The sequence below is a fragment of the Triplophysa dalaica genome, chromosome 19 (genome assembly GCF_015846415.1).
Source record: "Triplophysa dalaica isolate WHDGS20190420 chromosome 19, ASM1584641v1, whole genome shotgun sequence".
NCBI lineage: Eukaryota > Metazoa > Chordata > Actinopteri > Cypriniformes > Nemacheilidae > Triplophysa > Triplophysa dalaica.
Genome location: NC_079560.1, coordinates 17,443,693 through 17,471,457, shown reverse-complemented (window position 1 = coordinate 17,471,457; position 27,765 = coordinate 17,443,693). Strand labels below are relative to the sequence as shown.

General features: G+C 38.9%; 3 protein-coding genes across 12 annotated transcripts; all 3 read right to left on the bottom strand.

The window, feature by feature from the left end:
* Positions 1-8,655: 8,655 nt before the first annotated feature.
* On the bottom strand, positions 8,656-10,965 carry endou2 (endonuclease, polyU-specific 2). The gene is made up of 6 exons (XM_056731811.1): positions 10,864-10,965; positions 10,049-10,154; positions 9,701-9,822; positions 9,374-9,486; positions 9,075-9,228; positions 8,656-8,928 (listed from the first exon to the last, which is right to left on the bottom strand). Exons 1-6 carry the CDS (start codon positions 10,963-10,965, stop codon positions 8,656-8,658), a joined length of 870 nt encoding a protein of 289 aa, XP_056587789.1.
* Positions 10,966-13,062: 2,097 nt separating this feature from the next.
* On the bottom strand, positions 13,063-18,739 carry LOC130407962 (E3 ubiquitin-protein ligase RNF14-like). Of its 8 annotated transcripts, none has more exons than XM_056731331.1 (8): positions 18,578-18,739; positions 15,932-16,092; positions 15,724-15,851; positions 15,110-15,601; positions 14,785-15,013; positions 14,428-14,600; positions 13,733-13,863; positions 13,063-13,365 (listed from the first exon to the last, which is right to left on the bottom strand). In XM_056731331.1, exons 2-8 carry the CDS (start codon positions 16,080-16,082, stop codon positions 13,272-13,274), a joined length of 1,398 nt encoding a protein of 465 aa, XP_056587309.1. In that variant the 5' UTR covers positions 16,083-16,092; positions 18,578-18,739; the 3' UTR covers positions 13,063-13,271. The 8 variants fall into 8 exon arrangements, 6 of the variants coding, with proteins under 6 accessions (XP_056587309.1, XP_056587310.1, XP_056587311.1 ...); XM_056731332.1 differs by lacking the exon at positions 18,578-18,739 and adding an exon at positions 18,200-18,429; XM_056731333.1 differs by lacking the exon at positions 18,578-18,739 and adding an exon at positions 17,555-17,687.
* A 1,500-nt stretch (positions 18,740-20,239) lies between these two features.
* Positions 20,240-27,645, bottom strand: LOC130407963 (E3 ubiquitin-protein ligase RNF14-like). 3 transcript variants are annotated; one of them, XM_056731338.1, is made up of 8 exons: positions 27,130-27,645; positions 25,625-25,891; positions 25,408-25,538; positions 24,806-25,297; positions 24,471-24,693; positions 22,131-22,261; positions 21,890-22,020; positions 20,240-21,689 (listed from the first exon to the last, which is right to left on the bottom strand). In XM_056731338.1, the coding sequence occupies exons 2-8, from the start codon at positions 25,773-25,775 to the stop codon at positions 21,656-21,658; spliced, it is 1,293 nt and encodes a 430-aa protein (XP_056587316.1). In that variant the 5' UTR covers positions 25,776-25,891; positions 27,130-27,645; the 3' UTR covers positions 20,240-21,655. The 3 variants fall into 3 exon arrangements, with proteins under 3 accessions (XP_056587316.1, XP_056587317.1, XP_056587318.1); XM_056731339.1 differs by having other exon boundaries at positions 27,625-27,645; XM_056731340.1 differs by lacking the exon at positions 27,130-27,645 and adding an exon at positions 26,531-26,552.
* Between the last annotated feature and the right edge of the window lie 120 nt (positions 27,646-27,765).

Sequence of the window (27,765 nt, the reverse complement as noted above, 5' to 3'; positions counted from 1 at the left end):
GTAAAGAGGATGCTCCGTCGAGTAGTGGCAGAGGATGGGCGTGACTGGGACCTCTTGCTGCCGTACGTACTCTTCGGTATCCGGGAAGTGCCCCAGGCGTCTACAGGGTTCACACCCTTTGAACTTCTCTTTGGCCGACAACTCCGTGGCCTCCTGGATGTGGCCAGAGACGCCTGGGAGCAACAACCGGCACCCCATCGTAGCGTGATCGAGCACATTCAGCAAATGCGGGCTCGCATAGATCGGGTCATGCCAATCGTGAAAGAACACCTCGTAGAGGCCCAGCGCGCCCAACAGCGGTGGTATGACCGGCCCCCACAGCCCAGAGAGTTCCAGCCAGGAGATAGAGTGCTACTATTGACATCCACATCTACGTCAAAATTCCTGGCATCATGGAAAGGTCCCTACATCATCGTGGAGAAGGTAGGGCCGGTCAACTACCGTGTCCGTCAGCCGGGCCGACGACGGGAGGAACAGCTGTATCATATCAACATGCTAAAGAAATGGATTGCCTCCCCAACCCAGATCGCAGCTTTCGCCGCAACAGAGACACCGGTGGTTCAAATGGGAGAACAGCTGTCCCCTGTCCAAAAGAAAGATATCCAATCCCTGGTCAGTCAGTTCCAGGATGTCTTTTCCTAAAAACCCGGGCAGACTCGGATAACCCAGCACGAGATCCGAACACCACCTGGAGTCGTGGTAAGACACAACCCTATCGGGTTCCAGAGGCTCGTCGGCTGGCTATTGAGGAGGAGGTCAACCGGATGAAAGAACTGGGAGTGATAGAGCCCTCCCGTAGCCCCTGGTCCAGCCCCATCGTAATGGTCCCAAAACAGGATGGCACCCTCCGCTTCTGCAACGATTTCCGTCGGCTGAACGAAACATCTAGCTTTGACGGATATCCGATGCCCCGAGTGGATGAGCTCCTGGACAGACTAGGAAAGGCCCGGTTAATCACCACTCTTGACTTAACGAAGGGATATTGGCAGGTGCCCCTGTCTCCAGAATCCCGGGAGAAGACTGCATTCAGTACCCCCTCAGGACATTGGCAATACAAGGTACTACCCTTCGGCTTACATGGGCCACCTGCCACCTTTCAAAGGATGATGGACATCTTGCTACGCCCCCATCAAGCATACGCAGCGGCCTACATAGACGATCTCGTCATCCACTCGGGGACCTGGGAGGAACACCTCGACAGACTGCGGAGAGTGCTGAGGGACCTCCGGAAGGCAGGCTTAACGGCAAATCCCAAGAAGTGCCACCTGGGTCTTGCCGAAGCCCAGTACCTGGGATACAGGGTCGGGGGAGGTCTGATTCAGCCACAGACAAAGAAGGTAGAAGCAGTTCGGGATGCCCCCCGACCCAGTAATAAAACCCAGGTACGTGCCTTCCTGGGGCTGGCGGGATATTATAGGTGCTTTATCCCCAACTTCTCCTCGGTAGCCAGCCCCCTGACCGACCTGACCAGGAAGGGGCAGCCCGAGAAAGTAAAATGGACCCCGGAGACGGAACAGGCATTCCGGTCCCCTGAAGAAGACTTTATCGTCCTCCCCAATAATTCGGTCGCCGGACTTCAACTGCCCCTTCACCCTTCAGACCGATGCGTCCGACACCGGTCTGGGAGCGGTGCTGTCCCAGACCGTGGATGGGACGGAACACCCCGTGGTATACATAAGCCGTAAGCTCACGTCAGCTGAAAGAAGGTATGCCACGGTGGAAAGGGAGGCCCTGGCCATAAAGTGGGCAGTCCTGGAGTTGCGCTACTATCTACTGGGGCGGAGTTTTTCCCTGGTAACCGACCACGCTCCGCTCCAGTGGATGTCCAAAGCAAAGAACACCAATGCCAGGGTCACAAGGTGGTTTCTGGCACTCCAGGACTACCACTTTAAAGTGGTAAATCGGGCCGGGACCTCCCATGGTAACGCAGACGGTCTGTCGAGGTTATGGTCAGGATGGACATCTCGGTCAGGTAACTCCCCCCCTCTATCTCAACACGTCTTTTCACCCTTCCACAGGACACCTCAGAGAACCAGGTCGACGCTTTGGGGGGGGGAGTGTGACGAGTCACCCAGTGCGAAATCAGCGTTGCCATGGAAACGGGGGAAATTAGAGCGGCACACCTGCCAATCGTTTGGGCTCATCACAACCGGCTATAAAAAGCCAGAGCCGTCAGAGAGAAGGTGAGCAACATCTCCCGGAATACTCTGAACGCTCATGCCAAGGTTTCTTTGTGGTTTCAGGTTCAGACGGGGATTGAGCAGACAGGACCGCTATTCCCCCTTGGCGTTATCAGCGGACATAGCTTCGGGTCGCACGCCTACGCTGAAAAGGGCAAGCCACGTGACAAAGCCCGGAACCCGGAAGTCTTTTTGTTTTGTTTTCTTTTCCTTTGAATCCTTCGGTCTTCCCGGGGATTTAAATAAAAATACCCTTCGGGGATTGAGTAAAGCACTTCCTCGTGTGCGTGTCATTGCTCCGTGCCTCACAGAGCATATGACCGTTTTGCATTTTTGATGCTGCGGGACAGATTGGCTCTTGCTGTTTTGAGGGCTGTTTTATCTCCTGATCTGAATGTTGCATCTCTGGTCTTTAGAAGCCCACGAGCCTCTGCTGTCATCCATGGCTTCTGGTTGGCACGTGTGGTGATGGTCTTGGTGACTGTCACATCATCAGTGCACTTTTGGATGTAGGCAGTCACTGTTTCAGTGTACTACTGCAGGTCTGTGTGGTTGTTGTAGGTTGCTGCTTCTTTAAACACATTCCAGTCTGTGTCCTGGAAGCAGTCCTGCAGGGCTGAGGTGGCAATGTCTGGCCATACTGTGATCTTATTTTGAACCGGTTTGACGAGTATGAGAATGGGTCTTTACGCTGGGATTAGCATAACAGAGATATGGTCCGAGTACCAGAGGTGGGGGCGGGGTTCGGCTCTGTATGAATTTTTATCTGTTGTATAAACAAAGTCCAGTGTGTTATTTTCCCTTGTTGCAAAGTTCACATGTTAGTAGAACTTTGGCAAAACTGTCTTTAGGTTTGCGTGGTTGAAGTCACCGGCGATGATGAAAACGCTGTCGGGGATATTTGTTTGAAGCTCGCTGATGGCGTTGTACAGTTCACGAAGCGCGTACTTAGCGTTTGCACATGGTGGAATGTACACCACGACAATAACAATGGTCGTGAACTCTCGTGGCAGATAGAACGGTCCACACTTCACAACCATAAACTCAACCAGTGATGAACAGTGTTAAGATATTAACGCAGCATTGTTACACCATTCTTTGTTGATGTCACAGCAAAGGGTCTGAATTCTTAGGACCATGTGATATTTCAGTTTTTCTTTTTTAATAAATCTGCAAAAATGTCAACAATTCTGTGTTTTTCTGTCAATATGTGGTGCTGTGTGTACATTATTGAACAAAAAAATTAACTTAACTGATTTTAGCAAATGGCTGCAATATAACAAAGAGTGAAAAATGTAAGGGGGTCTGAATGCTTTCCGTACCCACTGTAGATCAGTGGGTGTAACCCCAGCATCCTGGCCAAATCTGCCCATTCGCCTCTTTCCATCATAATGACCTACTAACCATCCCATATCTACTGATTGGCTTTATCACCTTGTCGCCTCTCCACAAAGAAGCTGTTGTGTGGTGGGCGTTCTGGGGCAATATGGCTGCCATCGCATCATCCTATTTGTTGTGTATTGTCAGAAAAACAACAGTTACAGTTGAAAGAAAAAGTATGTTAAGCAATGTTTTTTTTTGGACAGCAGTGGCTTCCTCCGTGGTGTCCTCCCAAGAAGTCCATTCTTGTTTAATGTTTTCATGTTAGCATGTGCCAGAGATTTCTGTAAGTGTTTAGCTGACACTCTAGGATTCTTCTTCACCTCATTGATCATTCTGCGCTGTGCTCTTGCAGTCATCTTTACAGGACGACCACGCCTAGGGAGTGTAGCAACAGTGCTGAACTTTCTCCATTTGTAGACAATCTGTTTTACCGTGGACACATGGACATCAAGGCTTTTAGATATACTTTTGTAGCCCTTTCCAGCTTTATGTAAGTCAACAATTCTTGATCGTAGGTCTTCTGAGGTCTCTTTTGTGCGAGGCATGGTTCACATCAGACAACGCTTCTTCAGAACAGCAAGCTCAAAACTGGTGTGTGTTTTTTATTGGACAGGCCAGCTTTAATCAACACATCCAATCTTGACCCCAGGTTGGCTGACTCCTGGCTCCAATTAGCTCTTGGAGAAGTCATTAGCCTAGGGTTTCACATACTTTTTCCACCCTGCACTATGAATGTTTACATTTAATAAAAACATGAAAACGTATAATGTTTGTCAGGTATTAGTTTAAGCAGACTGTGTTTCTCTATTATTGTGACTTAGATGAAGATCAGAACACATTTTATGACCAATTTATGAAGAAATCCAAGTAAGCCCAAAGGGTTCACATACTTTTTCTTTCAACTGTATCTCATCAAGACCAGATGATTCCTTTAAGCTATCCAAACTGGCAGAGTGCATCGAGGACATAAAACATTGGATGACTAGTAATTTCCTCCTTTTAAACTCTAGCAAAACAGAAATATTACTTATAGCACCAAAATCAAGTAAACAGAATATCTCCGATTAAAGCCTGCAAATTGAAAGCTGCACTGTTACTCCACCAAATACAGTTAAAGACCTAGGCGTTATATTGGACGGCAACCTGTCATTTAAAAATCACGTCTCAAATATCACAAAAACAGCCTTCTTCCACCTTAGAAATGTTGCCGAAATATTTTATGTGTTGCTGACGCAGAAAAGCTTATTCATGCATTTGTGACCTCACGGCTTAACTATTGTAATGCTCTACTTAGTGGTTGTCCTGTATCATCGATAAACAAACTACAGTTAGTTCAGAATGCAGCTGCCAGAGTTCTTACTAGGTCAAGAAAATACGATCACATAACCCCAGTTTTATCATCGCTTCACTGGCTACCCATTAAGTATCGTATTGATTTTAAAATTCTTTTAATTACTTACAAAGCCCTGAACGGTTTAGCACCTACTTACTTAACCGAGCTTTTATGACGTTACAACCCATCATGCTCTTTAAGATCTCAAAACTTAGGACTTTTGACAACACCTAGAATAACAAAATCCACCAAAGGGGGACGAGCTTTCTCATACGTAGCACCTAAACTCTGGAATAGCCTTCCTGATACTATTCGAGGGTCAGACACACTCTCCCAATTTAAGTCTAGATTAAAGACACATCTTTTCAGCCAAGCTTTCACTTAATGCATTGTTAATGAACAGCAGCTACGCTAATTATTCTCTTTATTCTCTTTCCGCCTCTGCCTCGGAATGCCCATCCCGAGGTAGGAAGAAGTTCCACCATGTCCAGACGACCGACAGATGCCCATCCCCAATTTGAGATTATGCCAGCTACAGCTGCAGACTGACTGACCATCCCAGCTCCATCTAAGGCAATTCCACCACCAGCCAAGAGCTGAAGTTATAATATTTGGTATTAATTGCTAAACTTAAATCACATGTCACCAGTTTGAGTGCAGCTATGACACGTCAGAGGGGATCTGGCGCTCCCGGTTGAGCCTGGTTTCTCCCGAGGTTTTTTTCTCCATTAATCAATCATTGGAGTTTGGGTTCCTCGCCACAGCAGGGCAGTGTTGGCCTGCTCACCGGGAGACTGCATTCATTCATTCATTTATTTATTTATTTAAAAATTAGATATTATTTATTAGAATGATCTTACTCGTTGTATAAATACCATGCACTGTGCAGTGTTTTAACTTTTCTGTTTTTCCTGTTTGCCCCTGTAAAGCTGCTTTGAAACAATACACATTGTGAAAAGCGCTATATAAATAAACTTGTATTGAATTGAATCTCTATGCACGCTGGCGAAATTTGTTTCTCCCGGCAACCACGTTCACTCTCTGTACAAAAAATCCTTGTAAAGCAGTCAGAAAAACAAACTTCACGAACACCAGTAATCACCTTTACTACTTTATTCCATCTTACCTCTTTCTTCTCCTCCTCATTCTTTCTCAACAGGAACTTTAGCGACACCTACTGGTTAGGTGGTGGTTGAGGAGATTTCCCCCCTTCCATGTAGAGCACTTTGAGTGCCCAGAAAAGCGATATATAATGTAAGGAATTATTATTATTATTTTAATTATTTTTTTAATTTTCATACTTTTTTCTGTATTCTATGGAATTCTTTGTTTTATACATTAACATTTTTGCATTTGGCAGATGCTTTCTTAGATTGCATTATACTATACATTTTGACGGAATACTGATGCTAAATGACAATCACTTTTAGTACGAAAGATAACTTTAACAAAAAATGTATGTAAACTCATCAAAACTATAACGCTGCATATTTGTAACTGTGGGAATTATGTTGCAGATAAAAGCATCTAAAATAAAACAAAAGTATGTTTTCTTCAAAGTCACCATTAAACTAGAATTTGCTAAATCGTTCTGTTGGCATTTAATCTTTCAGCTTCTTGAGGTCTCACCTTGGAAAGCTTTTCACTGTACACACTGTAGGAGGCTTTGTGAGAGATGTTTTTATTGTTCTTATGCTTTTGTTGTCATTATGTTTGAGCCAATTGCATCCATTGTTTACCCAACTTGTAAGTCGCTGTGGATAAATGCATCTGCTAAATGACTAAATGTAATGAAATGTTATGTATGCTTAAATGTTTGAAATGACCTTGTAGACAAAATAGAATTTAGCCAAGTTGCCATCAAATCAATTTCTATTGTTAAAAAACAAACATTTTATATATAAATATTGGACCAAATTAAGAGAAAGAAGCAGCCAATAATAGCCATGGGAACCCCTTCAATTCTCTTTGAAAAGATGTCTAAGGTGAGACCTCAAGATTTTAAGGGGTTCCCATGGCTCTTATCTAAAAGTGCAGGATTAATAGTGGGTTTCTTCAGTAGTGGGGTGACACTGGCTTCTTTGAAGACTGCGGGAAATGTACCAGTGACGAGAGACGAGTTGATAATGTGGGTCAGAGAGGAAACAACCGATGGAGAGATGGCCTAGATGAGATGAGTGGGGAAGGATCTAGAGGGCAGGTCGTTGTGTGGTTCGAAGATATGACCTTGGAAACATCTTCTTCAGATAGGAGGGAGAAAGAGGGGTGTGAGCATGTGTCTGGGGTTAGGGAGTGATCAAGAGGCGGCAGCACAGAGAACTGACTGCTGATAGTGGTAGTTTTGTTTACGAAGAAAGATGCAAACTCCTCAGCTGTTAAGTCCGATGCAGGTGAGGGGAAAGGTGGGCAAAGAAGACCAGAGAAGGTTTTACAGAGAGTACGAGAGTTTAGCAAGTTGTTGGTTTTAGCATGGTAGTATTGAGTCTGCATAGGAGACATCAGCAGAGAAGGGGTCGAGGAGAGACTGATAGTGATTGAGGTCAGTGGATTCTTTAGAATTGCGGCACTTTCTCTCAGCAGACCTGAGCGTGGCGCGATGCTCGCGGAGAACATCAGATAACCAGGGGGCAGAAGGGGATGCACGAGATGGCCTATATGTAAGGGGGCATAAGCTGTCTAAGCAGGAGGTAAGTGTAGAGCAGAGAGTGTCAGTGGCGGTATTAGTGTCCAAGAGAGAGAAGGAGGGATCGTGGCGAGACCGCAGAGGATAGGCGGGAGGGAGAGAGTGTATGTAGGTTGCATCGGAATGTGACCAGTGGGGAGTGTCTGGGGGGGTAAGGTCGAGATCAAGATTAGGAAATGATCCGATGTGTGCAGCAGGGTGACCTGTGAGTCATGAGTGGAGCAATAGCGTGTGTAGATAAGATCAAGTTGATAACCAGATTTATGAGTTGCTGATGTGGGAACTCGCTTGAGGTAAAACAATGCAGTCGGTTGTTGAAGTCGGCAGCCTGCGTTTTTTCAAGGTGGATATTGTAGTCTTTAAGTACCACCAGCGGAGTACCATCCTCGGGGAAGGATGACAGAAACGTATCCAACTCCTCCACGTAATGTCCAAGCTGACCTGGGGAAAGATAGATAACTACAACATGAGTTTTAACAAGGTGGATGACAGTAACAGCATGAGACTCGAAGACGACGTTGTCCCATGAGGGTGCCAGCCGTACCTTCACCCCTCCTTGATATGCATGGGCTGTGGTAGAAGGTGTAGTTATTGGAGAGTGCAGCCGGTGTGTCATTGTCCTCTGAGATTTACACTTTGAGATTCAACTATTTTTAAGAATAATAGACACTTTCCAGTTAAGCATTTCCAAACTGTTGACCAGTTCTATATTCTCTAAAATATAATATCTTCTTTTGTTATCTGCAAGAGAATGAAAGTCATCTATGTGGAATGACATTAGGGGATGTGTAAGTAATGAGAGAATTTTCATTGTGGGGAGTGAAATATCCCTTTAACCTCATGACAGAATACAGCAGCTCTATAATATAAATGCTTGAAGCCATATGCGAATGATCATATGAGCCTAGCTGAAAATGAGATAATTCAACTTTAATTTATTTATGTAGCTACAGCAAGATTAATTTATGTAGTGCAGAATATATCAAACAACACGGCAGAGGATATGGCTTTGTTGTTTGGTTTATTGTTTTTGGGATAAAAACATAACAACATACAGTATAACCCATGGCTATGAATTAATCTACCCCTTTCTTTGGTGACACATTGAGATATTTTACAAGGACAGGATAGGTGGTGCCAATGTGCTTCTGGTTGTAGTGGTGACAGACTATCTCCACCTCATAGATGCTGAAGGTGACTTTAACACGTTCGTTCGGTGACGTGAGGAAACACAGAGTGTATAAAGCGAACTCAAACTCAGGGCTTACACCAATGAAAATGCTTCCTTTGGGTTTAATTCCATTCTTCCAACAAAACTGAAGTGCCAACATGTGTTTGTTGTCATCCGGCTGGCAAACGAGATTGCGGTGAAACAAAAAAAAGAAAAATAATTTTGATTTCAAAATACAACACATTGTCTGCAATATGCATGAGATCAGATTAGGAACAATCCATCATCCCATTGTTCTTCTTCTATAACAGGTTCTCTAAATACCTGGGGTGAATTTGCATCCACACTGTATCCCTTGTAGTCGATGTGTCCAAGTTTCTCTTGCGAGTACAACTGAATCCAGTTATGGAAGCCAATGACAGTATGACCTCCTCTGGTCTCTCCCACAAAGACATGTTCAAAACCAGAGGAGTCCGGTCTTGTGGGGAAAGAGCGAGACAAATCACCAACAGAGAAATTGGCCTATAGAAATCCTTATACTTAACATTATTATTAATCTTATAGGTAATGAATGACCTGCTACAGAGGAGAAGTGTATAACACTTCTAAGTCTATATACTTACTTACTGGACCCTCTCCTGGCATACAGTTCAAACCAGATGCGATACAGCTGTTGTTTAAAGTCTGTGATGTCCTCTGGAGACAGATGCTTCTCCACTAGATATCTGTGGGCAATCTGCCATTGCAATATACAATTGTTGCAAAACCAAGAGTGAATGTTTACATAGGCTACATTACTTATGATTTGGCTATACAAAGACAGAATAAAGAAATATGTAATATGCAAATATAAATGAATTATTGTGTCATTATTCATTCATGAGTGCTGCCAGGATTTTTTCTTTCAGAAAAAAAACTGTGGTAAATAATTTATTTGATCACTTTGTTACCTTCATTGTGGGGGTCTTTAAAACTGAATCAAGGAACTTGTGATTTTCCAATTCTTCCTCTGGTGTGACAATCTCTGGTTCACCAGTATCACTTTCATAATTGTCCAGGAGTGAGATGAAGGCTAAATTGATAATAATGCTATTAGTACCTTTATTAGTATCTCCAATTGGTCAGATCGCATACTTGTTTATTTATATCATGGCATACTACATTTTTCATGGATGTATATTAAATATTAAATATTATACAAATTATATATAATTATAATATATTATAATGTATCATAAATCTGTTTGGTTCCTTATTGTTAAAAAACTAAATGACATAATTTGACTAGATTTTCCTACCTAAGAAAGTCTCCTTTTTGAATATGTTTTCATCAACAAATGTAAACAAAGGTAAGCCCGCTGCATCATTGCCGTCACTGCAGCCCGCCCGATCACCTGCTTTGCCCTGTGACATATAAAAAAGCCTGAAGACTTTCCTGAACCTTATTAAACCTTTAGGTTTCATGTAGAAATTATACTTGCTTTACTTAAAGTTTATATACTGGCCTGTTACTAAAATGTACTGCTTTTGTTATTCTGTCTATGTATATCATGACATTTACTGTTATGTTATTTAGAGAGATTTTCTACAATGTCCTTCATCAAAATATTTTCAGGAAGGGGAGCTCAAATTAAATATGCCTGACAAATACGTGTCTGACAAATACGTGTCTGAATTATATAATAATAATAGTTAAACAAGACACTACAGTTATGCTAGGATACACCTCATAAATATGACATTTTTAATTTGTATCCTGGCATTACTTTGTAAAAACCATTACTGCTGTTAGCTAATTAAATTTTTTTAATTTCACAAATCAATCAGAAATGAACCATCTCTGAATGCTTTAAAAATTAATTTGATTGTGAATAGCTTTGAACTCTGAATTTCTTTGAAGAATGATCCTGCAGCTCATTTTGTCTCTGTCATGTACTGTGTGTGAGCTCAATCTCTCTGACTTTATGACCTCATGTAACACAAAATAGTAAGTTTGTGGAACTTGATGAGTCTGACAAAACCAAACAAAATATAACAGAAACCAGAGGTGAAATATTATTCAAAATCATTGGTTTAAATGGTTCGTAAAATATTTTCTGAATTTCAAGATTACCTGCAGAGAAATGCGATAATCAATCCCAGGTCTCAGACGATTTATGTCATTATCCCAAAGTTCCTGAATCATAGCTGACAGTTCTCGATTACCTTCAATCATTTTTTTATTTTTCCCAAGTGGTCACTACAGATGTTGAATTAGATATATATAAATATAAATATTACACAAGTCGAAGCCATATCAAATAAGATGTGAAAATGCCATAACACTTGTAATATTTGTAAAAGATAAATTATTCAGCTGAAAAACTTAACTTGAATTGTTGAATTATTAGGTCATAAAACAAAATAAAATGCAATTTTTAACCACCATTTTACTTTGTCAAAGAGAATTTACAGATCTACTGACCTTGTTCCGCTCACTGAGTTGGGTAACTGGTATTTCTGAGTTATATTTTGAGAATCGGTAGCTTAATAGCACTGCGTGCGGCACATGGTCTGGTTGGGTAAGATGCAGCGGCCTTCCCACAGCACGAGAGAGAGGCCTATTTTAAAGGGTTAGATGGTGTCAGCAACTCTAGCCAAAGGGATTACAGCAGGTTGTGGGGCTTTTGAATGAATGACGCTACAGTGAGGGCTAAGCTCTTTGTATCTCTTTTTGTAAGGTATTGTCTCATTACCTGACCTGGGTACCTCCTCCTAAAGCCCTTCATCCGCACACAGTTGATTCAATCCCAGAACACTGAGAACGGACTGACATTAACACTTCATATACTGAGTTAATCAAGCTTAACTTCAGCTAAATTGTTGATACTATGAGATATGGCTTGTAGATCTTATAGATCTAAACTTTGAGTCCAGTTTCACTAGATCTCTCTCCGTCAGGAACAAATTACACCTGGAGATATCAACTCCATTGTGAGTCAATCCTTTAACCCAACCACCAGGGAGATATAGAGCTGAAGGGAAGAACAGCAGGCAGTAGACAAAGTGATGTTAAATAGACAGACAAATGATTTATTGAATAATCTCAGTTGTGCGTTGATGCTCAGTCAAGCTCTGCCAAACTTCGTCTGACTAGAAACAGATTCAATATGTGTTTTTAACCATTCAAGATTACAGTATCAAAACATTTTCATGACATTATTATGAACCTTGAGATGGAGACCAACGGATACTCATATCAGCATAAGACACAATACAACTCCCAAAGAGGTTAAACAACAGGAAAGTAAGGAGCAAATAATATGAATAGAAGTGAATAATAAGGAATGAATACATATGATGAATATTGTAATAAATGTGATAAATGAAATAGAATAATAAAATGAAATAAACAAGAAACAAGTGTATGTTTCTATCCAGATCTATCATTGTATTACTATAGTTTATATTTTTCTGTTTTGATTCTTATTTTAAACATTTTGCCACGGTTTCACAAACACACTGTAGCTTAAGCAAGGCCTAAGTTAAATTAAGATATTTATGTCGCTTTCATAAAAAATCATTAGAAGAATACATTACTGATCTGCATCTTGAGACAAAACAATGGCAGTGATATATTTTAAAATATTTCAGAGCAAATTATATTCAGTTAAACAAAAAAAATCTTCTGGGACTAGCCTTAAGCCCTGTCTGTGTAACCGGGCCTTTAATACAAAATTTTTGAGCTATGATCTTTGTTGTTTAAATAGTATTTTTAGCTAAATGTCAAGATGGTCATGGTGCTTATTCAAAAATTCATTTTAAGAAATTCATTGAAAAAAGACAGTTTAGTCACTCAATCAAGCCTTCTTACAATTTGTTAACAGAAATTCCAGTAGTGTAATAATCAACATAAATTAAAATAATGTAATTTCCACATATACCAAAACATATCTAGCTATTTAAATCACATATTATGAACAGTAAAGTTAATGTATTGTAAACAAACATAAATAAATACATTTGATATCAATTAAATATATTATTTGTTAATAAATTGACTAATTCTAATTCAATTAAATAGATTATTTATTATTAAATTGACTAATTTTAAGGAATTTTACCTTATTACAAAGTCAAAGCACACTTGTTTACACATTTACCAAAAGCTAGCATCAATGAGTCAACTATGATATGCTCGAAACACAATTCAATGCCCATAGACATCCATATGCATCTACCTTGGACAGATTCACTCATTTGTTACATGGATTGTCGTATGGCCTATCACACTGAACTTAAATTCAAAAATATGGAAATAAACAACACACAGTCTACTAAAAATACTTTTTTAATGTCTATTTAACTATTTACTTGTCTGGCACGTTAATGTGATGGCTTTAGGTTTCCTTTATTTGACAGTTTTTCGCACCAATTATTAATATACAACATTCATTTCATTAAATAACTGCTTAAAATCTATAATCAATTTGATTAAAAGTTATATCGTCTTTAATATTTTATCATATCAATCCTATAGTTTTACCATGTGTGGCCCAAGTCTTTTGTTTCGTCGATCATGATTTGACATAAGGTTTGTTCAAAATGTTCACCCAAACCAGAATGAAAACAACTGCTGAAAAATTAACATGAAAAAAACATGTTAACATTTTTTATTAAAACAAAATAAAAAAGTAAAGAAATGCTTAGTACACTGAATAAATCATGTTCAGAGAGCCTTTCATTATGCCAGATTAGGAAACTTCTCAAAAAGCTTTCTTCTGTTCTATTTATTGTCAGTGCAATCTAAAAGGAAAATAGTAATAATGATTTAAATAAAACAGTAAAGTACACAACAAAATCTTTACCATACCTATATTTTAGTTTGATTATTGATGAAAATGCATTAAAATGAATCTTTCAAAATCAGTCAAGACAAAAATAATAAAAACTAGGTAGTGAATAGTAAACAACATTTTAGACCGTCTATTTAAGGCACTTACAGTTTATAACATGGTGACTTTTGATCTGAGAAGTGGTCATATGGGTTATTATCGCTGAGAACAGTAAAGCAGACCCAGCAGAAATTTTTCCAACAGGAGGTACATGTCATTCGGTTACAGCCTTTGTCTTTCTGAAAATTGAGAAAACAAAAGTGACTGATGACAGTTTGCATAATAAAGTTGATTCAATGTTGTTACGATGGTGCTTTATTATGGGCCCTAGGATAAAGCATGCATCATACAAACATATCTCTGAAATACTAATAAACATCTCTCAAAAACACTTGATTGTGACCAGCATTGAGTAGTCAAATATGACAGCATAACAAGACTGTATAGTGTGTTTCACGTCTTCTATCACTCCATTGTCTTTAGAAAACCCTCTTAAAATATATGTATTTTAAACATTTATATTCATTTATATATTTGTTTGGCGAGTACTAGCCTAGCAAGCAGAAAAGTCTGCAGCTAGCCATCATCACACAAGTGGTTTAAAATGGTTCAGGTTGTAATACTGAGCACTTTTGCAATTACTACATCTGTCTGATGATGCATTATGTACTTATGAACATGGTCAACTCAAGGAAAATAATCCATTATATGAAAGGCTTATCTGTAACTCAACGACCACACCTTCCAGCATCAGAAATATTACAGATCTTTAGGTCTGTAGCACTGTGGATAAATATGCTCACCTGTACATGAGTGCCACAGTTTGGACATTTCTTACTGTTATCCTTCAACCATTCTGAACTAAAGTAATTCTCCACCTCTCTCTGGATGACATGTTTTCCAAAACGCTTTTCAAGAAATTTCTTTCTTATCTCACTCGCAGCTAAGTATTCCTCCCGTAAATGCTTAATTTCTTCTGTTAAAGAAAAGCAGATATATTGTCTGTACTTAATATTTTTTTCAGGAAAATTACTTGATACATTTCCTGATTTCACATTTCCTATGGCAGGATTTACAATATACAATAAGGGATGCATCAAGGTACAGATAAAAATAACATCAAACTCAAGCAGTAATTCAAACATTTACTATAATCTCACCAGCCGTGGCAATGCATTGAGACAGAGCATGATAGCCTCGCTTGCAGAGGGTACAGAAAGCGTATCGACAAGAGGGGCAAATGCCCATAGTGCTCTCATGCTCCACCATAACAGGCGTGCAACAACTTTTGCGAGGACAGTAAACAACATCTTCCATTCGGTCCAAACTTGACTGCAGAAGGAGACGGTCGTAGCGGGCAAACTCCTCTTCTCCCACCAGAAGCTTCACCTATTAAAGTGATAATGCTGTCAGGACTAAAACTGGAGCTGAAGTGTTAAAACATATTCATAACTTAAACTATAAAAAGGTTGTCCTGAGACGTACCTGTGCGGGAGTGGCTATAGATGTACACTCCGGCTCAGGACAGTCAAGGAACTGCACTTTACCATCTCTGATCTGGATCTCAAAGTATTCCTTCATGCAGGCTTTGCAATAGACATGCTGACACTCTTTAAAAAGCAAACAGTTGGAACCAAGCTTCTCAGAGAAGCAGATCCCACAACAGAAGACCTTTCCATCGAAAACTTTCTGCTTCTGAGCTTCATCAAAATCCAGCAGGTGACTTAGTATGTCTGTGTGAGGATTGACTTCTTGAACAGCTCTTGGGTCTAATTCATGTGGTTTACTTTTTTCTGCTGCCAGCTTCTGGATAGATTCTCCCTGAGACTGACCAGCAGTGCTTTGGATCTCAAGTGGAGAATGGATGCCTAAGAATTCCAGAGTCTCTTCTTTTAGGAACTGGATCCAGGTAAAAAGAACCACATTTCCCTTGTTCGCCTCCCAGAGTTCATCTAGTCTCTTGCAAAGTGTGGTGATCTTTTTATAGACATAAAATTAAAGTTTATAAGAGTTTAAAGGCAAAGTAACTACTCTTTGTGCTATTACCAATATGCTAAACAGAATAGTTTAATTAGCTTGGAATCCAAAGCAAAACTCACTAGTTCTCCTGTGAGCCATTTGGAGCTTAAAGTAAAGACTGGAGCTGATGATGAAGGGTAGTCCACAGGTAGATAAAAACTCAGAATACTTGGTAGAAATGATATACCATACCCTACACATGTTGGCTCTGTCAAAAAAAGACACAAACTCAAAATGACTGTAAGGAACCAAAAAGCGACATATATTTGAATATTCATAAAATCTCACCCTTGACTATGAGTTTAAAGTCAGAAGGAAGCTCAAGGCACAGATGGATCTCACCCTCCCGTCCTGATTCTGTCCTGCGAAACTCATCTTCATCATATATGCTTGATAGAGCCAGCAGTTCATCTTTTTGTGCTTCATGGTTGTCTGACATTTTAGCATTCCTAAGACGAATATGTATTTGTAAAATACATGAAGCTATAGATACTTTATAGAGTTAATAAATGGACAGTTGCGTGTAGCTTTTAAAAGGTTTACATTTTTTGGGGTTAATTTTGGGTTTATTGTTGTTTGCTAATTTTCTACAGAAGGGACCGGTGCCTTGGCTTCACCTTACTTCAAATATAAATACTTTAATGTGGTTTTGACGAATATTAATCAATTATTATTCAGCATTATCTTATTTTAAATTGATGATTTAAGCACGATTAACACCAACCTTTTCTGATACAGAAAGTAGAGAATACTGATTGAATACCAGCACACACAGGCGTAATCACTGGCACAAAGTCATACAATGGATCTGTTAGTGAGTCAACAAACAGCTGGCACTCCGACACGGCTACTAAGAGACGCCACACCGATGGAAGCCTGGAAGTCACGCCACAAATGTGGATGTGTGGATGTCACCACGAAAACAACGAGCAGCCTCGATGGCCGAGTGTCACACTCCGCGGTCTCTTGGGATGAAGACAAGAGGCGGGCTTTCGACAATGACGCATCCCAGGAGGCATGAACACAGAGTCTATATACGCGGTACCCCATTGGCTATATACATAATGAGGATGACGTCGCAACGAGTCACTCACTTCACCACATATGCAAATCGACGCCCTTGCCCTGAGTACTATACGCACAGTATTAGTATTACCTGGGGACCTCTAGTCATTTGTAATACTTGCAGAAGTTGTCTGTGATATTAATCCCATGCGAATCGACCATGTCTGTAATTGAGGGGACTTTAAAAAAAAAACTCCACATCAGAAAGTACTGATATTGTTTGAGTGTCAATCTGAGATGGTGTACTATTGTTCTGAGGTGAAATCATTTTCTAGAAACAGGTAGTTTATTTTTATTTTTCATCTGAATATAGAGAAAAAACAGTCTACATAGTATATTGAGGGGACTTTTATTAATAAAACTCCACATCAGAAAGTCCTGATATTGTTTAAGTGTCAATCTAAGATGGTATACTATGATTCTGAGGTGAAATCATTTTCTAGAAACAGGTAGTTTATTTTTAATCTCTATCTGAACATAGAGAAAAAACTTCCTATATAGGATATTGGGGGGACTTTTATTAAAAAACTCCACATCAGAAAGTCCTGATATGGTGTATGAAAAATTACCCATTTGTCAGTTATGGTCACCCATATGAGTCTGTCTCTTTAACCACTAGGCCACAACTGGCCCACTAGGTCAAAACCAACCACCAGAATGCCTTAGCAACTCCCTAGCAACCACCCAGAACGCCACACAAACTGCATAGCAACACTCTTCTAACCACCAAAATACATAATCAACGGCCTAGAAATTAATTAAAGCATTATAGAAACTGCATAGTAACCCTTTAACGTCGTCTCTCATTGCCCTAGCAACATCACTTGCAACCATTAAAACACTTACAAATGAAAGAGTCCGAAACCGCTTTTATCTTGAAATTTGTCGTCCCGTGCTCCTACCGCAATCTTTCATATACGCGCGCACAGAAAACCAATATGAGGGCTGGCTTGACCGACGTTTTCAAAGTGGAGGCTGGCCTGACCGCAGTGATTTCGTTCGCATCAAGAGACAACCCCTAGTATAATAGTCTTTGTGCCATTAACCAATGTCGGTCATTTCATTGAAGACTTAATTAAAAAAAGGTTCAGGATATTGTTCAACTGTCCATCTCACTGTAAAATGAAATGTATGACTCAACATAATCAAACAAAAATAGAAAATAAAGTTTGTATGTGCAACAATGAATAATAGTGCTAAATGTCTTAACATAATATTTTTGTGACAATAAGGGTTGTTTCTATGTACATAGCTCTGTTTAGACATTTAGTATGAGGGGGTCGCTGCTCCATATAAGAGGTCCTTGTACCTAAAAGCGCTGAAGACCCGGGTGTAAAGAAGTCAGAATGCATGACAGATGATGTTATTCCGCCTTTAATAAGGGATCTACATATGATTTAAAGAGTATGTTTTATTTTCTACAACATTATAAAGTTCGTAAATACCTCTTATATACAGTTAATGTCATAATAATGATTGGTTTTGTCTTACCGAATGCACCGGTCCGACTTTTATTACCGTCAGCATTGATATGAATGTACCGGGTGGGCGGGGTTGCACGCGCACTTTTTTATTTTACACAGGAAACAAAGCCCAAACTGTCTAATCTGAATTATGCACGAAGAAACTGAACGTAGAAGTTTATTTCGGCGGGTTCTTATTCATTTTTAAATGGTTTCATATATTCTTTTAGAAAATAACAAATAGAGCTCCAGACTTGCTCCAGACGATGGCAGCTGGTTACGTCATGTAGAAATCGGCTATTACGGTTGAACTCCTTCCGTTCTGGACTGATGTTTCTTTTTTTCTTTTTGTTATTCATAATACGACTAATCATCCATATAGACGTTAACATTGTAAAGCGCTTACCTTGCTTTTCTCCTGTGTGTAAGATATCAGCAAGACATGAGTGCCCAACTACGTATCAGTGGGAGGAGCTTCAGTCTGCGGTTTGAAAGTGAAATGACAAGGAACTGAACTACCTGGTTTTTCAGTATTCACAAATTTTGTGATGTTGGAGCAAAAACAGACAGGGTCAGAGTATGACATCCCCTGGAGAGGTTTTAATTTTCGATGTAAGTGCAAAACATACAAACAGAACAGGTTTTGGGAGCGCAATGACTCTGAACTCCATGGCTATAAACTTTGAACTCCACATTTATACCCCACCCTCCTTAACCTACCTGTTCCTCTTTCTTGTCACATAAATGAAATGGCTTTGAATTCCCTTTATATAAGGGATATATGTGATTAATTTCATGAGATATTCAGTGTTAAAAGTAGCCTATACAGTATAATCAATTTGATTATACAGTATATCAGCTTTATGACGTTATGGTCATATGACGTTCATCTGGGCCTGGAGTAATCTCTCCCTACCTCGGGATGGGCAGAAAGAGACTAATTAGCGTAGCTGCTAATCATTAACTTTTTATATTTTGCATTGTATGCATTATGTGAGTGCTTGGTTGAAAAGATGTGTCCTCAATAAATAAGTAAACGTTCTGTGTATACTAAACATGAATTCGTTTCAGTGTGTACATGGCTTTAGAAAATGTGGTTATTTTGGCTAATATGTCTCAAGGAACTATCATTTAATAAAGCAATCTATTATTGGTGGATTAATTGAAATAAAAATAATGAACAAAATAATTTACTAATTATAAACAAATTAATAAAAATCAGGAATTGATTGGGGTTTTACATATGCACATTACATGTACAGTTCTTACTTATGCAAATAAACATTCCCTGGTTTTGACCTATGCATGTTTGACAACTCTGTTTGCTTTATCCATTAATCTCTGCTCAGTGCTCCTGGAGTAGCCATGTAAGCCTAGTATTGGGGCTTTTCAATATGACTAGAAGCTTGCCCTGTGGGTTTGTTTTACACCTACGCGGCTCTTAGTAAGCATTAAAGTAGTATGCTTAATAACATGTGTTGTTTTATGATCCACTGAAATCATGTAAAGTGGCAGATGTATGCTCTTTTTAGAGCATTAAATAGATAATGGCTTATTACTCACCATTGGCATCTTGCCATTTTGTTATTATGGCTAACATCAAAACAAACCAACTGCAGTTTGATTCATATTAATTGGAATGCACTATAAAAAAACATAATTTGTGAGTTATCTCCTTTTGGAACAAAACTCTTCATTTTTTTTCAGTGAATGTGAAAATAAATGGTTGTTAACTTGCACTTTGCGGTTATTAAGATTTTGTGAATGTAGGCTGTAATTCTGGTGGATGAAGGGTCCATCAGGAGGTAAAGCCTAGGGACCCTTAGAGTCTTAATGCGGCATAGGGTGTTTATGGCAAATTAATTTGAATTTATATTATCATAATTTTACTACCATTACCCTGGTCAAATTATGGTTACTTTAAAGAGAGCGAGGTAAATTTATTTATTTATTTCATGAAGGCTTACGTTGGCCATGTTGTCATTAACATTTTACACGTTTATCCAAAGCAACTTACATTGCACTATCCTATACATTTATACTTAGGTATGTGATATCCCCGGGGCTGAACCCACAACCTTGCGTTGTTAACACAATGCTCTTACCACTGAGGTACAGGAATGTCACGTGTCAAATTGGTCAACACTGGGAACATTATTTAACAGTTTTACCCTGTCTCTAAATTGTGAATCTTAATATCAAAGGGATAGTTCACCCAAAAATACTCAACCTTTTATGTCGTTCCAAGCCTGTATGACTTTTTTTCTTCAGAAAACAAAGATATCAACAAGTCATCCAAAATGACAATGAACAATGAGACATGAGGAGTTAAATAAACAAAGACATGGGCTGGATATGAATTTGCCCCATATAGTACATATATTTACACTTAAAGGCGGGGTGTCCAATTTCCAAATTACGCTTGTTAAGACAGTCGGGCCAAGTACCAAAAAACCTTGTAGCCAATCAGCAGTAAGGTGCACAGGATGGAGATTAGTCGAGTCGAGCCGAGCGCTGACGAAAGCGAAAGATGGGGGTAGGGGTGTGTCTGTTTTGGCGATTTGAACATCAACTTAGGCTATGAGAAATCGGACATTCCACCTCTAACGCATTCCTCTTATAGGATTGAATGAACACAAGCAAAATGATTAGGACACAGATTGCTATGGAGGGACTGTCACATTGAGGTCCATTATGGGTATTTTGTAGTCTTTTTTTAATTATTTTCACCTTTATACTTATCAAGCTTTTAAGTTTGAGCTACAATCCTCAGTCATGCAAGTCCACAATTGAGCAATGCACCAGAAACAATTCAAAGATTTGATTTGTTGACATAGCCTGTAAGATAAAGTTGTTTATACACTAATACATTTTCAATACATTTCAATCTGTGTTATATTTGATAAACTATTCTGAATTTGAACTAATATATATATGTTCTCATTAGTCCTAACTACAATGGTGTACAAAACATTACAAAACTTTTTACACCCAAAAAAAATCTGAATGATAAAATATTCGTCTTTTACATTTATGTCTTCAAATGTTATCTCAGGTGAAGGATATCCCTTAACTACTTATGTGATTTTGGCAATTTGTTAATGATAAGTCTTATGCTGTGAACATATCAATAATGCAGAGACCTTCTTTGGCTTAAATATAATTCTAATAATGAATAATCATTATTTATACTGATTATAACTATTACTCATTTCCAAAGCGCTGTGAATCGCATGTGCAGACATTTGTGATTTTTTTTGTGGAGATAAAGGATGGGATCGGGGGTTTTTGGCAGTTTTATTTCATTTTATGTTATTTTATATGGCATCTGATAGCGGTTGGAGACGGAAATGGTATGACCTTCTGTATATGGTGGTGCATGATGTGAGGCTTGACAAGCATATTGGGTGTCAACCTTGCGTATAAATTTATATAAATTTTTCAATGAGACCCCTGGACTTTCTATATAGCGGACCAGTCGCCTTCACTGCTGTTCCACTGGGACTTCATCATGCACTCTAGAAGGAAAATAATAATCATGTATTAAATATTACAAGGTTCTCCAGCGTACCTTAAATGAAAAATATAATTTGTAACTTAAAGTTGAAGACCAACCATGGAGACCGTAAATATACATAAAATAATCAGTCAGGTTGTACAACTGATTAAGACAAATCAGATCAAACAGGACAGTGTAATATTAGAAGGAGGCACCCACCCGTAATAACACGGTGAGTTTCGGTCTTGGAAGTGCCCATAGGGATTCGCTTTATTAAGAATTTTAGAGCACATCCAACAGAAAAACATCCAACAAGAGGTACATGTCATTTTGTTACAGCCCAGCACCTTCTGAATATTGGGGAACAAAAAATACAGTTCAGGACAGTGACTGATCGAAGTTTGTGCATTGAAGCCAACGTTAAGATATCCTTGCAGCAATGTAGGCAGTAGATGCTGACCTGTATTTGCACGCCGCAGGATGGGCATCGTTTACAGTTTTCCTTCAACCAATTTTCAGTTAATGCTTCGTCAATACACTCCTTTTCAAGATCTTCCTCCTCACACTCGTCGACCAACCTGACAAGCTCAGCTGTTACACAAAAATATAAAACTTTTAAAATGTACAAAATACTTTATAACAATAAAAACAATACATTATATAAACTTATAGTCTATCTGATATAAAGTTTCTAAATTTAATATAGTATTTGCAAGGTGGTGAAAAATGTGAGAAAAGAAGAACCACCAACCACCCCCTGGCCCAATGACGAAGTCCAAGTGGCATGGCGAAGGCTTGCGAGCGTTCTGCCTTTCCAGCGCTCTGGGTTGTTTCAGTTAACGTCATTTTAACATTGCATAATTTATCTGACTTATCTGAAAACCTTGTTGAATTATATTATTTGTATTAGATTATTATGTGTGATAACAATCGTGCAATTTGGGTCGTGGTTTGATTATCCCGCTTTACTCTAAATTATATTCACTCATCTGATTCTCATGTCGCTTAGAGTCTTGCGCTGGCCGCCTATACGCGGATCTCACGGTCACAAACTCCTCAGTCTTGGTCATTGCCAGAGGTAAGAGACCAGTAACATTAAGGTAGATGCCTCACTGCTAAACGCACCTTTTTTGGTCAGCCTAGATTATTAACACCTAATCACAAGCAACAATTATTTTCAGCCAGAGGTCATGAACACTCCACAGCAATAGACCAATCTTACCTTCTCTAATGTCATCTTTATAAAATCATGCCATGGTTTCCCATGTCCACTTAACTAGAATAATATTACTGTAATCAGAGTATGAGATTGGTCAGACAACCCTTGTGTTGTTCTAAACGGAAATTCACATTAACAGCCTCTAAGATCTAAGTACACTTAAACTGATGCCAAGTTGTTAGCCGGTTCTCTAAAGTTCTCAGCTGGTGTGTCTTTGCCACCTAGACAGTATTCTAGTCCGTTACTAACCTGAGCAGGGATTTGCGGAAACAAGGATGAAACGGGATACAATTTAATTATTATACTGAATAAATAAAATAAGAACGTGTTTATAAATTTAGGGTACTGTGAAACAATTTCAAACATGACAATCTATTAATCAGGTAAATGTTTCTTGCCAATTACAATTCAATTCAATTCAGAGAATACGAAAACAAAACATCAAATCATCAAAGATTAGTATGCGAGTCTAAGATTCATACCTGACAGAAGAAAAAGGTGCGATCGGAAAAAACACAGAGGGGAACCACCATGGGGTTCATCATAGTATGAATTCCCCAGAACATTATGCCAGATTCCCTTAAATACCCAGACCAAAATACCGTTCCTCTACACAACAACAATTTACATTGTAATAGACTCTGTCCTGGATCTGATCAGGCCACAAATGGGCATTTACATGAAGACACACCCTTAACAGCGAGCAGAATATCTTTAAACCCTCAAACCTATGTTATGATCCGCTCCACTGCTGTGGAAATTTCGAATGATACAAAATATGCATATGAAGATTCTTTGTTCATATAAGATATGGTATTTGTCATATCCAGTTCATGGGTGAGCCTTGAAGTGCTCTGAGTTCAGTTGGAGAGAAAGAGGAGAGGGGGAGAAGAGAACAGATGTAAAGGTGTGAGTTGGTAAACATCGTTCATTGTTGTAGCTGTCTGGGATAGAGATACAAACTTTGTGGGGAGTTCATTGTATTGGATAAAGTTCTGTGTTTCTCAGGATGTGGTCCTTTTGGTGTGGACACCTCGGCACCAGCCTTACATATTTAAAGTCTAGAAAGATCATGTACTGCAAGTCAGCTATTCACTGACTTTCTATTTACACTGTAAATTAATGTCACAAAAAGTATGCAGGTATATTTTTGCTTGAAATATAACTGGCGCTGTATACACTACATCGTGCCATTTGTGTTTGGCCGCAGTAGTCAACACCTAGGGCCTCATGTTTAAAATGTGCGTATGCACAGAATTAAAAAAATTTGCTTGCATTTCCCACTGCTGCATGTTTTTGGAAATATAAGCCATTCCTGCCAAATGGAAAGGATTTGGATGCTGAAATGTGCTCTTTTATATGTCAATGACATTTATTAGACATCGTTTACAGTTCAGCCACAAAAAAATTCAAGATTATTTGCGATTTATAGTTATCACATCTGAAAGAGAGGTGTATGAATGTTTTCTGTGCGTGCATACGTTCGTTCTAAGAATCACATATACAGACTCTAAGAAATGATTATAAAATCCAATTTTGGATGATCTCTACGCAGGAATTAAAATGGTCCTATGATTTTACCTGTTTTGCAGATGGAAAGGCCATGGTAGGTTCGCTTGCAGAGAGTGCAGAAAGCGTATCGACAAGATGGGCAAATTCCCATAGTGACGTCGGGCTCCACCATCACAGGCGTGCAACAACACGTGCGGGGACAGTAAACAACATCTGCCATCAGGTCCAGACTTGACTGCAGTAGAAGACTGTCATAGCGGACAAACTCATCCTTTCCCACCAGAAACTTTACCTATTGCAGCAGTATACTGATGTCAGGACTAAAACTAAAGTGTTAAGATTTCAAATCTATTTATAACTCAAACTAAAGCACAAACAAATAAAAAGGTTGTCATTCGACACACCTGTGAGGGATTGGCTATAGATGTACACTCCGGCTCAGGACAGTCAAGGCACTGCACTTTACCATCTCTGATCTGGATCTCAAAGTATTCCTTCATGCAGGCTTTGCAATAGACATGCTGACACTCTTTAAAAAGCAAACAGTTGGAACCAAGCTTTTCAGAGAAGCAGATCCCACAACAGAAGACCCTTCCATTGAACACTTTCTGCTTCTGAGCTTCATCAAAATCCAGCAGCTGGTTTAGCATGTCTGTATGAGGATTGACTTCTTGAACGGCTCTTGGGTATAATTCATGCGGTTTACTTTTTTCTGCTTCCAGCGTCTGGCCAGATTCTCCCTCAGACTGACCAGAAAATCTTTGGATCTCAAGTGGAGAATGGATGTCAAGGTATTCCAGAGTCTCTTCTTTTAGGAACTGGATCCAGGTAAAAAGAACCACATTTCCCAGGTTCTCCTCCCAAAGATCGTCCAGTCTCTTGCAAAGTGTAGTGATCTTTTTAGACACAAGAATAATATTGAGAAGAAATTCCCTAATTGCCATTATCACACAGATATGATAAACATAAAACTTTTTAAAAACCTTGAAAGCAAAGCAGGACTCACCTGGACTCTTGTGAGCCATTTGGAGCTTAAAGTAAAGACTGGAGCTGATGATGAAGGGTATTCCGTAGGTAGAACAAAACTCAGAACCAAGTAGGGTAGAAATGATATACCATACTCTACACATGTTGGAGCTGTTAAATATTATGCAGAAAACTCATAAAGGCTATATGGATAAAATCACTGATAAAATACGAGTGGATAAACTGATAAATCTCACCCTTCACTATCAGTTTGAAGTCAGGAGGAAGCTCAAGGCACAGATGGATCTCACCCTCCCGTCCTGATTCCGCCCTGTGTAACTCATCTTCATCATATATGCTTGCTAGAGCCAGCAGTTCATCTTCTTGTGCTTCCTGGTTGTCGCACATTTTATCATGAGATCAGTTCGTATGTAATGTAAAATGTCACCAGCTGATTCAACTGCTAAAATACTGTAAACGGTTGTTTTTCAGTAAAAAAAACAGCTGTGGTGGCCAGAAACTTTCTGTTAAAAATACAATAAAAATGTTAACAACATTACAGTTCAAAACTGTAAACAAAAAAAACACTGACGCTGAGTTTTATGCATTAATACAATGTTTTGTATATTTTTCAATTCTTGATGTATTTCATTTACTGACATGATAGGCCTATGTGTTAAGTCTGACATTGATATGTTGGCATTTGAATTAAAAGTAATTAAGCAACATACAATGAAACACCCTAATAACTGATAAGAAATATAAGAAGAAACAATTATTTAAATTAAATATTAAGTCAGGGAATTAGGGGAATGTTCTATGACTGTTTTTCAATGTATATTTTAAGGTGTAATATTTTTGTGTTTAACAGATTTTCACTGTAAATATATGATAATATATATTCTATTTGCTATCAAATAACATATTTTACAGTAAACTTAATTTAAATTATAAATAATTTGACACTTACACAGATAAAACACATGAAACGGATACGTGCAACAAAACATATAAAATACAAAGCCGACATTAAAATAAAAAGGCATGACAACCAATATTTAAATAACGTCTGTCTTTTGTCTCGAGCTGGACCAGTAATGTATTCTTCTAAGGTATTTTTATAGTATGGACAAACTGCCCTACAGAGCCTTTTTCGTAAATACCTTATCTCCTTCACCAAATAAGCGAAAACGTTACTGTCAGCCTCCTTAGTGTTTCAGAATGAAGGGGTGGACTGGAGTGGCCCACTGGTTGCAATTCGCAACCTCACCACTTGATGCTCCTAAATTTCAAACACTGGAACTTTACAGTATATGAACCTAGTGATATTTGACAGATACATGGATTGAAAATCAATCCACTGTAAAGAAAGGTTTGGTCCATTGTCTAAACAAAAAGACAGACATTTCTCAAAATATATTTTGTTTTCCACAAAAGAAAGTCATATAGAGGTCCTCAGGGAACAATCCCTTTAAATTGTCTAAATCTGATGCAACACGTTTCCAAACATGGTACGTACAAACAAAAACGTGACTCATGACATTAAGCCTAGATATTATACTGCGTTCCAGACTCTTCCAATTTAGGACGTTTACAGCTCATCCCGCAGATCGAATTCATTTTTTTAACACTTTTAATTTATTAACATTAATTACTACTTAACATTACGTTTGTTTAATGTTTTATTCAAAACACAAACTACTCAAATTTCACGTCTGGTTGAGTAAAAACACATAATAGCATAATTTTATATTTCACTTACAGTAGCATGTTTTCTTTCCATTTCATCGTACAGTCTGAAACACATATGCTAATGTATTTGATCATCTCCTACAGGTATATAACAATCATCATTGCTTTTGTCTACCAAATGCGCTGATCTATCAAGAAGTTCATTTGTTCATTAGAGTCCGAAAATGAAAAGTAACAGGTGGGAGGGGCTGCACAAACCCACGCAACTCTCACAAGACAGAGCGCAATTCACAAAGTTGTCAAATCTGAATTACACTCAAAAAAAAAATAAGCAGAAGCTTTTTGTATTCAAGTTAACGTTACAGACTAACGTAATATGGCATGTCATTTTTTTAGATTACGAAAAAATGAACAGTGCTTCTGAGCTCGAAGATGCTAAGAGCACGCAACAAGACGGATAGTTACGTCAGAATCCATATGTACGTGAATGATGTCTATTTCGTTCTTTCAGTAATGGGTGTAGGCTAAAGTCTAGCATAAGGACATTATCATCTGGAGAGCTTACCTTGCGCTCTGGGTATCTTCACCTGTGTGTCAAAGGTAAAGCTATGACACAGCTAGCCTCGCCTCTACAAAACAATACAGTGGGAGGAGCTTCAGGCTTAAGTCAGCAGTTTGACAAAGATTCTTGTCACACAGGCTCTAA